Source organism: Ipomoea triloba, chromosome 3 (genome assembly GCF_003576645.1).
Source record: "Ipomoea triloba cultivar NCNSP0323 chromosome 3, ASM357664v1".
NCBI classification, from domain to species: Eukaryota; Viridiplantae; Streptophyta; class Magnoliopsida; order Solanales; family Convolvulaceae; genus Ipomoea; species Ipomoea triloba.
Window position 1 is genome coordinate 26,829,016 of NC_044918.1, and position 15,170 is coordinate 26,844,185.

The 15,170-nt window shown below is 36.1% G+C and overlaps 1 protein-coding gene across 1 annotated transcript; it reads left to right on the forward strand.

The window, feature by feature from the left end:
• The first annotated feature begins 795 nt into the window (after positions 1-795).
• Positions 796-3,479, forward strand: LOC116013149. Its single transcript, XM_031252802.1, has 10 exons — positions 796-942; positions 1,094-1,364; positions 1,481-1,577; positions 1,693-1,820; positions 1,909-1,996; positions 2,087-2,225; positions 2,297-2,581; positions 2,661-2,888; positions 2,978-3,126; positions 3,416-3,479. Exons 1-10 carry the CDS (start codon positions 796-798, stop codon positions 3,477-3,479), a joined length of 1,596 nt encoding a protein of 531 aa, XP_031108662.1.
• The last annotated feature ends 11,691 nt before the right edge of the window (positions 3,480-15,170 follow it).

Genomic DNA, 15,170 nt, shown 5'->3' on the forward strand with positions numbered 1-15,170 from the left:
CTCCATTTAAGGTGTGACATTCTAGTACTTAAGGTGCGCGATTTTACTATTTAAGGTGTGTCTTTGTAACACTTAAAGTGTGCCATTTTTAACACTGAATGTGCGTCATTTTACACTTAAGGTGCGTCATTCTAACACTTAAGGTGTGTCTTTGTAACACTTAAGATGCGCCATTTTTACACTTTGCTTCTTTCTTCTCAGGAAGCGCCTTTTTTTTAATATTTAAATTTTCATTGATTTGAACCGTTGATCTAGATTTGATAAACAACTCAGATCTCACAACATGTTTTACCTGAGACCTGTTTCGCATTAGATCTCATCCATATATATATATATATATATATATATATATATATATATAATAGCCATAAGAAGAGCAGTAAATGCACTTAGGCCACAATTCCCGCCCAACAAGAAACGGTGACGTTTTGTTGCACAAAAAATGCCGTTCGAATTAGCCAACTTAGCGCAGTTAATGCACTGGCAGTCGAACTATGAAAGGTAACAACGTTAATTAATCGTTTGTTTTACACCATGGTGTTTTAAAAAAGGTAACGACACCATGATTAGAGTTCTTTGGGAAATCGAATCGTTTACAACGATTCGGCAATCGAGGACACTTCATTTATATAGCACCGGGAATGAAAAAACAATTATTCAGTGTGTAGAACTCTACCAGTTTCAAACTTATAGTTCGGATTTGGGATCACATTATATATTACAGCTTCATTAGAATCGCTAAATCAATCTCAACATCCAAAACTGAGATCCATTCGCATTTAACTTCAGTCGAATATGGGGATGTACTCTCTGGCTAGCGAATTGTCTACCTTCAAGAACCGAAGTGCAATAAAGGTTAGAGTTATTCGTAGCTACCTGGTACGGGAAAAGAAAGGTTCTTCTGACATAAAGAGTCAAGAATTGGTCTTACACGACCCAGAGGTATGTGTTTTTGCCTCTTAATCTGCATGTCTATTTTTGCGTCTTAATCTGCATAGAATAGAATTAGGCATATTAGTCATACGTATGTACTGCAGAAATAATATTTGATACATTCTCTATTGCAAATGCTAATAACATGACTAATTGATAGGGAGCTGTCATTCATGCAACTATACCAGCAAAGATTGTTCCAAAGTTTATCCACAGTTTTGTAGAAGGCAAAGTGTATGGTATCAAGAACTTTTACGTTGTTTCAAACTGGCATACCTACAAGACTAGCATGCACGAATATATGATGCAATTCAATCATGAAACGATTTTCAAAGAATTGAGGTCAGAGAATTTCCATTGGTACATGTACAGACTGAGGTCTTTTGATAGTTTGAAAGGTAATTCAGAATTAAATGAGAAAGAGCTCATTGGTAAGATTTCTAGCCTAACAATATTCTTTTTAATTCATTCGTATTTCTCATGGCAGGCTGTTAGGTTTATATTTTTTTCAGTCAAGTTATTTCAAATTTTCTGAATTATTGAATAGATATCATTGGTCGGGTTGTTGAAGTTTATGGACCTCAAGAAAAAAATATTGGTGGAAATAATGCTAGGCTCATAGACTTTGTGCTTGAGGATGCCCAGTAAGTATAAAACTTCAGCATCCAACTGTTATATTATTTACAAACAAATAGTTATGTATTCAAAGTGTCTGTAAACTTATTTGTATGCCTTTGCAATGTGTGTTTAAACAAACAGTGGTAAAAAGTTAACCTGCACATTTTGGGGCGACCACGTTTCCAAGATTCAGCATTTATATGAAGCTCCTTCCAAAGATCTTGTGATAGTTCTGATACAATTCTGTAGGATAAAAAGAGGGCTCAAAGGTTAGTCAAATCAGGATTTACAATTCTGCACATAAGCATTCTCAAGAAATTAAATCCCCGATTCATTTTTTTTTATGTTTTCTTTCAGATGGTGAGGTCAAAATCTGCTCATCTTATGATGTAACTCAAGTCCTTTTCAATCTGGACTATCCGGAATTTATCAACTTCAGGGATAGGTATGTGTATGTTATCATAGATAATTACTGCATTCTGTTATTTCTTTACATGTACTCAACTTCATCATTACTACTATATTTGAATTACAGTCTTACGGACATAGGATATCAAACACCGATGAGAAGTATAGCTTCCCTGTCCAGTTTTAGTTTTACAAACACTATGGATGAATCCAGCAGTAAGTCTATGGAACTAATCACCATAAATGAGATCTATGACAATGATAAGGTAATAAATCATTCTAAATTACCTTTGTTTTTTTCACAACTATGTATTAACTCTGTTATGTGTCAATGCAGTATGGAGATTTCTGGGTTGCCACAAGGATACAGGGTATTGTTAATCCGACTGATTGGTTTTATAGCTCCTGTAGGAAGCCTGGATGCTACAAAAAACTTAAAATTTCTGAAGGAGTCAATAAGTGTTTCAAGTGTTTTCAGATTTGGGAAATTGGTATTTTAAGGTATAAGATTACACTGCGTGTTGTGGACATAAAGGGTAATGCTTCATTTTTACTATGGGATAGGGAGTGCCAGGAGTTGATAGGAATTCCAGCAACAGAGCTATATGAAAAGAGTAATAAGGTAAGTTATGTTTTTTTATTTTTTAAATATGTACTATTTATTTGAACTAATTTTCACTAATTCCTATCTGTTTTTACAGACCAATCAGCCATTACAGCAGATCACAGAGTTGGTAGGCAAGACTTTGTTGTTTCAGATTACAACAAAGTCAGATCACACATCCCACCGTAACACTCCATTTCCTGTGCTGAGGATAAACAATGACCCACAGGTTCTGAAAGAACATTGTAGTCAATTGCTGCAATTGCAAGATAATGAATGCAACTCTAACATGCAAATAAGTCTGGGTGATGATGATTTTTTGGAGGTATGACGTAATGATTCATTTCTAAAGCTTAATAAACGTTGTCACATTACAAATAGAATAGAGGTACTTACATTGAATTTTCATTGTAGGGTATTTTAAGTGATGAAGCTGAAAGTCCCATAGCAAGTATGCCTCCTGTAGCTGTTGGTGATGCAACTGAGGGACCTGTCAAGAGGTGCTTGCTAGATCAATTTTCATCAACACAGAGTGGCAAGAAGCATAAAGAGACCAAAGTGAAGTTAGAGAAAATAGATTGACTGTATGCCAAGACAATTGCTGAGAAACTGAGAAAATATGGAAGATTGCTTTGTGTTTTGATACTTGGCAGTACTTTTGTCATTTTAATTCTGTACTAAATTGTGTCCTTTTTTGGCTGATGGGTACTGTATTCAAGGACAATCTTGCACTCTACTTTTGGGCACAGGACATGTGTCAAATTCACTTCTTAACTCTTGGGGATGCTGTGATTTTCATTTACTGGGACATAGAGATATTATATGCATAGTATTATGATGTTTTGTGTGCAGGTATCTAGCAAGCAAGAGAACCGAGGAAAAACACTATGGATATCATAGGAGATTGCATCCATGAATTACATGTAGTATGGAGCATGGAGCATGGAGAATGAATTTGCCACACAAGGTATTGTGTGCCATAGTCAAGTCCAATTTCGATCACACAATTTAATGATAGCAAGCCACAGTCAAGTCCAATTTCGATCACACAACAAATAGTTACAGAACTTAGTATTTGTTCATTTTTGGTGCAAATGTAGTTTGAGAATAAAAAGAGTATGTTTAGTTAGTTGTGTAATTTGTACAGTCTTTTACGCAAGTGTAATTTATAGTCATCTATAACTATAACAACTTTTCAAATCTTTTTAAAACATTAGTAATACTAAAATATAGTTTGAGATCATTATCTTAGGTTAGTAACAACCAGAATATTTAAACATAAAAATTTTTTAAAGAAGTTTGAAACATTAGTAGTAGCAAAGAATATTTAAGAATATCAACACTTTAAGATACTTGCATGAATCAACACTTTAATATTTAATTGTAATCTTTTTTTATGTAAATATTCAAAGTTTCCTTTAAGATACTTTTCTTAAGCAATTTAGTAACAACAAGAGTATTTAAACACTTAAACAACGACATGGTAATTTTCAGATCTAAACAGAAAAAGATCGACATCAGTAATAGCAATTGTTGAGATTGATTGACTTACCATTATTTTCATGTTTGGATCTTTCCACAACTGCTTTGCCCCTGCTTCAAGTAAACAACTCTATAAATGGCTTACAGTTCAGTTAGCTAAGAAGACACTACTCAATTCAATATCATTTCGTCATTGGCCAAACCTACATTTATCAATGAAGTAAATACAGAAAACTTCTTTAATAAATCGTATAGCATATAATAACAGTTATGGCAATACACATGCAGATTAATAAGTACAAGATTTAGGTAAAATGAGTCACTTATATTAGCTAAGTAAGTCCAGTGTAGACTTGAATTCATTTTTGCATCTTTCAGAAGCCTTCTTGCCATGCCTGTTATACTGTAATGGCTCCCCACTTAGCTTGTGATAGATGACCAATGGAAACTGGCAGCACTAATACTCCAGGTCAAAGTTTGTCTCAGGCAGCAAACCCAGAATTTCTTAGTGTTGTCATTGGATAAATTACAACTAAACTACTCCACAAAGTACTATACTTGAGATAGTACTCAAACATTAAAACAAAAAACATAGCATCCAAAACATAATCATTAGGCATCAAAATATCATTTCATCATTTGCCAAACCTACATTATACATATTAGTCAAAACAAGAAAACTGATATAATAATCCTACACCCAAAAAAAAAAAAGATTGCAAACTGACACTACTGACTCAAAATTAACAGATGATATACATTTGCAGATTTAGCATATACTAGAAGTTTTAAATTCATTTTACTATAATGCTAGAAACATTAATTACTTCAAAGACTCTTAGTATTCCAATAGTCTAATAGATACCAGTGCTTACATAAAGGCTACCAAAACTATCATTATTATTCTGAAAGGATTATCAAACAGCAATATAAAAACTGTCAACCTTGAAAGCAAATTATACACACACAGCTACAATTGATGAATGCAAATAATGAAGAAACTTACCAAGTCAGCTCTCATTGGCAGGAAAAGGAAACACCCTCAGCCTATAATACTAAGTACGCACTGAGTACTCTTGAGTATTTACATTCTCTGCTCAGTGCTTTGCGTGAGCACATTAGTTATAACAGTGTACCTTTATATTCATCTTTTTTGTGTCCAAAAACATACTAATATAGCAGATTCCCGAAGATACGTATCCAATCTGCTAGGTATGACAAATAAATAGAGAATGCAAGCAAAAATTTGACCCAAGCACATAAACAAAATCCTTGATGTCGATTCAATTAATCTACAGAACCAACACATGCATCACAGTCTTGAAACAAAAAACCCTAGATTGAACATTTTACGAGGTTTTGTAAGACTTCCTAAAATTAATTCAGATCAGATAACAAAACTATGGATTCTGAATTTTTACCTAAATCGACGCTCAAATGCTATACCTTAATCCAGATTAAAGCGACTATAGTATTTAACAAACACTTACCAAATGATTCAGTTGAACCGAAGTAGATCCAAAAACGATGGGTTGTAATTCTCTTAGCATTACGAACTATCTTAGGATGAAGATCGAGAGTGAGATAGCGAGAGAGAGATACCGTTTATATATCTGGCGTTAGGTAGAATGAAAAACACTAAGAGATTGGAGTACACAACTGAGGTAATCTGGATGAAGGCTACACCTTGCTTTCCTTTTCGATCTCTCACTTTCATCTGCTTAGTACACGTATCTCTATTGCAAAGAGAATACGTGTACTTAGCAGGTGAATTCCCTGTTTTCTATTTTTTTTGTTTTGTTATAGTTTTTTTTACTATTTATCTCTATATTTATTAATATATATGCGATTTTCAAATAGCTGTTCCGGAAATTGATATTTGTATTCAGTTAGATAGCGCTTCTAATTGAATTAGTAATGTCGTTATATTATATACTTAATATTTTGTAATCTTAATTTTTTAAGCATTGTATAATTAAAAACTTTAGACTTCAATTCAAGTAATACGTCATTATAATTAAGGCAATTCACTATTACTACTCTTTTTTTTTTAATTGTAATCTTTTTTGTGCTTTTCAGATAAAGAAAACGCGTCATGCCTAGAGTTAAGTAATAATCATACTCCCAAACATGGAAATGGGTCGCAATTGATTGATACCTACGTTTTTGGTGTATTTGAAAATTCAATCAATTCACCATTGAGCATTATAACTCATAGTAAGTATTCTTAAAAGTCTATGCATAAACATATGGTCTTTTAGTTCCTTTTATAAATAATTCATATTTACAGGTGGTCAACTAATTAAATCGAGTATTAGTTGCAACAAGAACCAGTATCAAAGTTTTATATCAAATCAAGGTATTGAACGAATTTAATATTTTCCAATTGCATTAAATTAAAATAATTCCTTTACCTAATTTCTATATTAAATAGTATAATGCTTTTTGTTTTTAATTACAAGTTGAGATGTGGTAACTTATCACAAATTACTAATTTTGTATGTCTCATGCGTGGAATTGCTTTTCCTCAGCGGCTACAAGTTTAGTACAACGTACAAAAGTTAGAGTAACATTAAATGATGTGACTAACGGTCAGTCACATAAACCATATTTATTTTCCATTAACATTTGTTGTATTTTATATTAGAGATGTAATGGTTTTTCAAATTATTTTATTAGTTTGGCCCTCTAAAGCACAATGTACAACAAAATTGAACAAGAAATCTGTAATGTGCTACAATGATTTAAAAAAGGCAATACCTTTCAGAGCAACGTTTACTACGCCGAATGACAAATCATTAACTAATTTGAGTACAGGTTAGGGCTTTTAAATTACATCTTATACGATTATTTTAATATTTATTAAAATGCTTTAGTTTGGTGTTCATGCACTTTTTTATTTAATTATGTATTGTATTTTGTTGTATATTAATGTTTAGTCCATTGAGAAAGCAATATTTGCAATTGTACAATGCAATTCATGCAGTTTTTTTTTTTTGAAACTAAAATATATGATCTAAAGCTAAGTTCTAATTTTGTTTACATTTATTTTATTGTTGTAATAAGTTTTGGGCACAACAAACCATCAAGGTAGTCAATGCACGAGGTCCAATATTGTCGTTGATTTTAGTCGCAATTTGGAAGCTGACTTCGCGACTGTACAGGGATCAGGGGAGACAAATACATCCTTCTACAATAACGGTATTTCTATTCTTAAATAATCCATGTTGTCTCTTATGAAAAGAATTTAAAAGTTGTTCGATCTCTAAAACAATACGCATATATAACATATATTACGTTTGCCATTTTGACAACAAACACTGACTGTTAGTTTTGTAAATTCTATTTTTCGAACAATTATTTTAATAGTAAGTTAAAATGCTTTACTTTGCTGTTCATATACTTTTTTAATATTTAGTACTGTATTTTTTTGTGTATTAATGTTTATATTGCGTAATATTTGTATTATATGTTGTTTAAACTTTGAAAGCAATATTTGCAATTGTACAATGCAATTCATGTAATTATTCTTATTAACATTAGTATTTTTGCCCTTGCGTTGCACGAAATGAATTTTGTTATAATATTTTACGAATATTTAGATCGATATATACTTATATAAATTATAACATCAATATTATATAGTGCAAATGATGAAAATGGTTCGATCGGTTATGTTTTCTAATGTTATCCCTGCTTGAATTCAAGCAAATAATTGGTCAATTACCTGGGCGATGCACGGATAAATTTTTTAATTATATATTTAGATAATAAAATTAAAGATAGAATAATAAAAAAATTCTAATATTGAACGTGTACAATTATTTTATTATGTGATTAGTGTAAAAATATCACTCAATATAATATTTTATATATTAGTCTCAAAATCAATTAGATACAAATTATATTAGGAAAATTATATATAAAAAAAAGGTTGAATAATTATAGTACATTAATGTCGAAAAAATTATTCAATTATTCTTTACTTATAATTATAATAATATTATACTTTATATATATTACTTAAATAATTACATTGAAGAAGGGAAAGAGAATTACCATAATGATTACAATAAATAAAAATCAGGCAATTATATTAATATTTAGTTATTATTAAGTTAAGTATTTGCACCTAAAGAAAAGATAACTATAATTTATTTTGTGCCAATAATATTATACTTAAGTATAAAAATATGTATATAGATTATCATAAAGTAATCATAAAAATCACATGGGAGTAGGTGATGAGAATTACCATAATAATTATTAGGCAATTATTAACACATGAATAATTTATTTTGTACTAATTAATATATATATATATATATATATATATATATATATATATATTAGTAAAAAATCAAATATATTTTATAATGGCCAGTATAAAAAAAACCATAAAAATATCATAATAATTACTCAAAAGAAGGCAATATTAATCTATTTTTGTACTAATAATATTATACCTTAAATATAAAATAAGAATATTAGGCAATTATGTTAATAAATAATTAATATTTTGATACATTAATTTCGGCTAGGAATTGAAAAATAATTAGGTTAGAAATAATTAATAAGAAATATTAGGCAATAACAATGTCATGAAAATGTGTTATTGATTAATAAGAAATATTTTGATACATTAATTTCAGCTAGGAATTGAAAAATTTTGGAAGGATGATGTTACTTTTATATATAATATAGATAGTATAAAAGTATAGATTATATATAGATATATATATATATATATATATATATATATATATATATAGATTGTTGGTCCCAAGGGGATGGGGTACAAGTCTAGAGGGGGGGGTGAATAGACTTGTATAAGATTTTGCAAATCTTTTCGACCTCTCGTGTGTATTGAACTCAGGATGTCTAGGTTCGATACCTCACGAGGTGAAGACAAAGTTTTATGCGCAGCGGAAAAGTTATCCCCTTTTAGTTAGCACGAGTTTGAGTTAGTTCGAGAGGTGTGTTTATATGCAGTGCAATCGAGAGGTTAGCGAGAGATAAATACAGAAAGTAAATGCGAGAGAGATTTTTAAGTGGTTCGGCCAACCCGCCTATATATAAAATATAATATAATATAATATAATATAATATGATTGACATTACCAAAAATTGTAACAATCAAAACCACATTCTTATCTCATTAATATTATTCTATCATAATAATTAGTTAATTACCATAATTACTAATAACCTATTATAATCAATTATAATTAATATTATTCTATCATTAATATTATTCTATAGATAATAATAATTAATTAATATTATTATTATTATTATTATTATTACCATATTACTAAAATATCCCTATGTTTGGGCGGGAAAATTCTAGAGGAGGATATTTTCTGAGTTGAGCTCAAGTTCATACACGAGTCTTCTAAGATGTTCATACAAGTTTACCTCAAGCTTAAATATTTTCCGAGTTGAGCTCAAGTTCCTCGGTTGTATTTTCGCTCTTAGTTTACTTGTCGAACTTACATTGATTCCTATCTTTCGAGACTTAGGGGATTCTAAAATACATTTTGGTATCATCAAAACCTAATACATTATGTTCCTAACAATTTCCCCCTTTTTGATGATGCCAACACTTATACTTACTCTATATGGCTGATTTGATAGAGGATAAACATAGATTTTATTTTCAGCGCATATGGTAAGTTTGACAATTATTCTACTAAAGCATGAATAAGCAAATTCACACAACACCCCCAGCAAAAGATATATATATATTTAAGATTAAGGGAATGTTTACATAACTGAGCTTAGTAGAAAAAAAAATTTAAACCAAAAACATATAGAACCAAGAACAACATAAACAGCAATACACTGTAATAAGATGGAGTTTGGACCACGAGAGCTTACTTCTTGTTGTTGGCTTCCCTCTTCTTGTTAATAGCTTCTCGTGTCTTGATGGGGTCTTTCGGATTTACCAGGCTTATGTATTCGTCTGTAACATCTAGATGCCTGTAGTTTCTGTAAGCTTCCCCCACGAATTCTCCATCAATCACTCCATCTTTCCACCATGCAATGCATTCTTCTGGAGACATATTGCTGTGAACAGATATTCCAGTGATTTTCAGAAGCTTGAATATCTCCAGAGTCAGTTTTTGTTCAGTATCTTCCCTGTTCCCAAACTTAAAGTTTGTCATGACAAGGTCGATTTTTCTTTCTTCTTCTGACTATTGTTCTTGTCTTCTTCTTCTCCTTTCTCTGTCCTCTTCTCTCCTTTTCTCCATTTCCAGTGTACGCTGGACCCTTAAGATTTCTGCTCTTTTCGCTTCCTCCAGTTGTTTGCTCAATGATTTTGGAACTTTTGGAGGAGGTCCAGCTGGTTCACTTGCTGCCCTTTTCTTGCCAGTTGTTGATGTCCTTCCTTGTGTATTTTCCCCCTTTTTCCCTTTATTTTCCCCCTTGGTGGCATCATCAGTACGGGAAAGGAGGGTGGACATACCTTCGAAGAGTGCTTGAAGTTGGGCAGGCACTTGGTTCGACAGATCATCGAGTAGTGCTTTCATCATGTCCTGTCGAAGTTCACTGGAAGATTGGAAGGCTCGAAGCTCTGCTCGTATCTCGGCTAATTCAGCTCTCGCACTTGCAGCCTCTGCTCGAGCTACAGCAGCTTCATCAGCGGCTTTCCGTGCTGCATCCTCAGCCCATACTGCCTGTTCGAGAAGTTCGGCATGACGGCCTTGGGATTCACTTGTGCCAGCAGCAGGCATTGCAGCATTGCGGACAACAGCGAGTATCCTCTCGAGCTGAGCCATCTTCTGAGATTGATCAGCCATGAATTGACGCACTTCGCCAATGAAGACTTCTCCGGCCTGTTGATCATAGTCAGAAGTAGGAGAAGAGAAGTGAGAAGTACCTTTTGTCGGAGGGGACTTGGGTGCTTCCAGATTTCCACCCATAACTTGCAGTTGCGAGTCCACCTCTCGATTGAGTGTCTGAGGAGTCACAGGGACACTGGGTTCAGAGCTCGAAGGTAGCTCCATGTCAGGCGCTTCCCGGTTTCCACCTGAGGGATGGATCACTTCTTGCTCTTCACCTCTCGAACCTGGAGCCTCAGCTTCAGCAACTGTTGAGATTGGATCAGCCAGGGAGGGTTCTTCGGTATTGGACGCTTCCCGGTTTCCATCCAATAGAAGTTCCCCCTCAGCGTCACTTCTCGAACCAGTGCTGGGAACTTGGTCATCTGCTGGTGAGGTTGGAGACGAAGTATCGACAGGTGCTTCCCGGTTTCCACCTTCGATGGTCGCATCGTCCTCCTCAGTACCTCTCGAACCAGCAGGACTTGGGGCAATCTGCTCTAGGTGCTCATTGGACTGCACTTCGGTCTGCTCCGATGAGTCTGGAATGATAATTATTTCAGGAGCAGTAGGAAAACCCGGCAGTGTGAGCAACGGAACTTCACCCTCTCGAACTATTTGAGCTTCATCGTTGTCAACCGAGGGTGTGGACGTAGGTGGTGGCAGAAGAAGAANATAATATAATATGATTGACATTACCAAAAATTGTAACAATCAAAACCACATTCTTATCTCATTAATATTATTCTATCATAATAATTAGTTAATTACCATAATTACTAATAACCTATTATAATCAATTATAATTAATATTATTCTATCATTAATATTATTCTATAGATAATAATAATTAATTAATATTATTATTATTATTATTATTATTACCATATTACTAAAATATCCCTATGTTTGGGCGGGAAAATTCTAGAGGAGGATATTTTCTGAGTTGAGCTCAAGTTCATACACGAGTCTTCTAAGATGTTCATACAAGTTTACCTCAAGCTTAAATATTTTCCGAGTTGAGCTCAAGTTCCTCGGTTGTATTTTCGCTCTTAGTTTACTTGTCGAACTTACATTGATTCCTATCTTTCGAGACTTAGGGGATTCTAAAATACATTTTGGTATCATCAAAACCTAATACATTATGTTCCTAACAATTTCCCCCTTTTTGATGATGCCAACACTTATACTTACTCTATATGGCTGATTTGATAGAGGATAAACATAGATTTTATTTTCAGCGCATATGGTAAGTTTGACAATTATTCTACTAAAGCATGAATAAGCAAATTCACACAACACCCCCAGCAAAAGATATATATATATTTAAGATTAAGGGAATGTTTACATAACTGAGCTTAGTAGAAAAAAAAATTTAAACCAAAAACATATAGAACCAAGAACAACATAAACAGCAATACACTGTAATAAGATGGAGTTTGGACCACGAGAGCTTACTTCTTGTTGTTGGCTTCCCTCTTCTTGTTAATAGCTTCTCGTGTCTTGATGGGGTCTTTCGGATTTACCAGGCTTATGTATTCGTCTGTAACATCTAGATGCCTGTAGTTTCTGTAAGCTTCCCCCACGAATTCTCCATCAATCACTCCATCTTTCCACCATGCAATGCATTCTTCTGGAGACATATTGCTGTGAACAGATATTCCAGTGATTTTCAGAAGCTTGAATATCTCCAGAGTCAGTTTTTGTTCAGTATCTTCCCTGTTCCCAAACTTAAAGTTTGTCATGACAAGGTCGATTTTTCTTTCTTCTTCTGACTATTGTTCTTGTCTTCTTCTTCTCCTTTCTCTGTCCTCTTCTCTCCTTTTCTCCATTTCCAGTGTACGCTGGACCCTTAAGATTTCTGCTCTTTTCGCTTCCTCCAGTTGTTTGCTCAATGATTTTGGAACTTTTGGAGGAGGTCCAGCTGGTTCACTTGCTGCCCTTTTCTTGCCAGTTGTTGATGTCCTTCCTTGTGTATTTTCCCCCTTTTTCCCTTTATTTTCCCCCTTGGTGGCATCATCAGTACGGGAAAGGAGGGTGGACATACCTTCGAAGAGTGCTTGAAGTTGGGCAGGCACTTGGTTCGACAGATCATCGAGTAGTGCTTTCATCATGTCCTGTCGAAGTTCACTGGAAGATTGGAAGGCTCGAAGCTCTGCTCGTATCTCGGCTAATTCAGCTCTCGCACTTGCAGCCTCTGCTCGAGCTACAGCAGCTTCATCAGCGGCTTTCCGTGCTGCATCCTCAGCCCATACTGCCTGTTCGAGAAGTTCGGCATGACGGCCTTGGGATTCACTTGTGCCAGCAGCAGGCATTGCAGCATTGCGGACAACAGCGAGTATCCTCTCGAGCTGAGCCATCTTCTGAGATTGATCAGCCATGAATTGACGCACTTCGCCAATGAAGACTTCTCCGGCCTGTTGATCATAGTCAGAAGTAGGAGAAGAGAAGTGAGAAGTACCTTTTGTCGGAGGGGACTTGGGTGCTTCCAGATTTCCACCCATAACTTGCAGTTGCGAGTCCACCTCTCGATTGAGTGTCTGAGGAGTCACAGGGACACTGGGTTCAGAGCTCGAAGGTAGCTCCATGTCAGGCGCTTCCCGGTTTCCACCTGAGGGATGGATCACTTCTTGCTCTTCACCTCTCGAACCTGGAGCCTCAGCTTCAGCAACTGTGGAGATTGGATCAGCCAGGGAGGGTTCTTCGGTATTGGACGCTTCCCGGTTTCCATCCAATAGAAGTTCCCCCTCAGCGTCACTTCTCGAACCAGTGCTGGGAACTTGGTCATCTGCTGGTGAGGTTGGAGACGAAGTGTCGACAGGTGCTTCCCGGTTTCCACCTTCGATGGTCGCATCGTCCTCCTCAGTACCTCTCGAACCAGCAGGACTTGGGGCAATCTGCTCTAGGTGCTCATTGGACTGCACTTCGGTCTGCTCCGATGAGTCTGGAATGATAATTATTTCAGGAGCAGTAGGAAAACCCGGCAGTGTGAGCAACGGAACTTCACCCTCTCGAACTATTTGAGCTTCATCGTTGTCAACCGAGGGTGTGGACGTAGGTGGTGGCAGAAGAAGAACAGTGTTAGGAGCCACTTGAGGTGCTTCAGAGGTCTCGGATTCACCTCTCGAAGCTTCTACCTGTTCGTCCAGAGCAGAGTTACTGACTTGGGACAGTGGGATTGCGGCTGTTGCGATATCATCGTGAGCAACCCCAGANCCCTTTATTTTCCCCCTTGGTGGCATCATCAGTACGGGAAAGGAGGGTGGACATACCTTCGAAGAGTGCTTGAAGTTGGGCAGGCACTTGGTTCGACAGATCATCGAGTAGTGCTTTCATCATGTCCTGTCGAAGTTCACTGGAAGATTGGAAGGCTCGAAGCTCTGCTCGTATCTCGGCTAATTCAGCTCTCGCACTTGCAGCCTCTGCTCGAGCTACAGCAGCTTCATCAGCGGCTTTCCGTGCTGCATCCTCAGCCCATACTGCCTGTTCGAGAAGTTCGGCATGACGGCCTTGGGATTCACTTGTGCCAGCAGCAGGCATTGCAGCATTGCGGACAACAGCGAGTATCCTCTCGAGCTGAGCCATCTTCTGAGATTGATCAGCCATGAATTGACGCACTTCGCCAATGAAGACTTCTCCGGCCTGTTGATCATAGTCAGAAGTAGGAGAAGAGAAGTGAGAAGTACCTTTTGTCGGAGGGGACTTGGGTGCTTCCAGATTTCCACCCATAACTTGCAGTTGCGAGTCCACCTCTCGATTGAGTGTCTGAGGAGTCACAGGGACACTGGGTTCAGAGCTCGAAGGTAGCTCCATGTCAGGCGCTTCCCGGTTTCCACCTGAGGGATGGATCACTTCTTGCTCTTCACCTCTCGAACCTGGAGCCTCAGCTTCAGCAACTGTTGAGATTGGATCAGCCAGGGAGGGTTCTTCGGTATTGGACGCTTCCCGGTTTCCATCCAATAGAAGTTCCCCCTCAGCGTCACTTCTCGAACCAGTGCTGGGAACTTGGTCATCTGCTGGTGAGGTTGGAGACGAAGTATCGACAGGTGCTTCCCGGTTTCCACCTTCGATGGTCGCATCGTCCTCCTCAGTACCTCTCGAACCAGCAGGACTTGGGGCAATCTGCTCTAGGTGCTCATTGGACTGCACTTCGGTCTGCTCCGATGAGTCTGGAATGATAATTATTTCAGGAGCAGTAGGAAAACCCGGCAGTGTGAGCAACGGAACTTCACCCTCTCGAACTATTTGAGCTTCATCGTTGTCAACCGAGGGTGTGGACGTAGGTGGTGGCAGAAGAAGAA

Coding starts and splice junctions, on each gene's coding strand:
- LOC116013149 (XM_031252802.1), top strand. CDS start 796: ATGGGGATGTACTCTCTGGCTAGCGAATTGTCTACCTTCAAGAACCGA. Junction 1,997..2,086: donor TTTATCAACTTCAGGGATAG/GTATGTGTATGT, acceptor TTTGAATTACAG/TCTTACGGACATAGGATATC. Junction 2,226..2,296: donor AGATCTATGACAATGATAAG/GTAATAAATCAT, acceptor GTGTCAATGCAG/TATGGAGATTTCTGGGTTGC.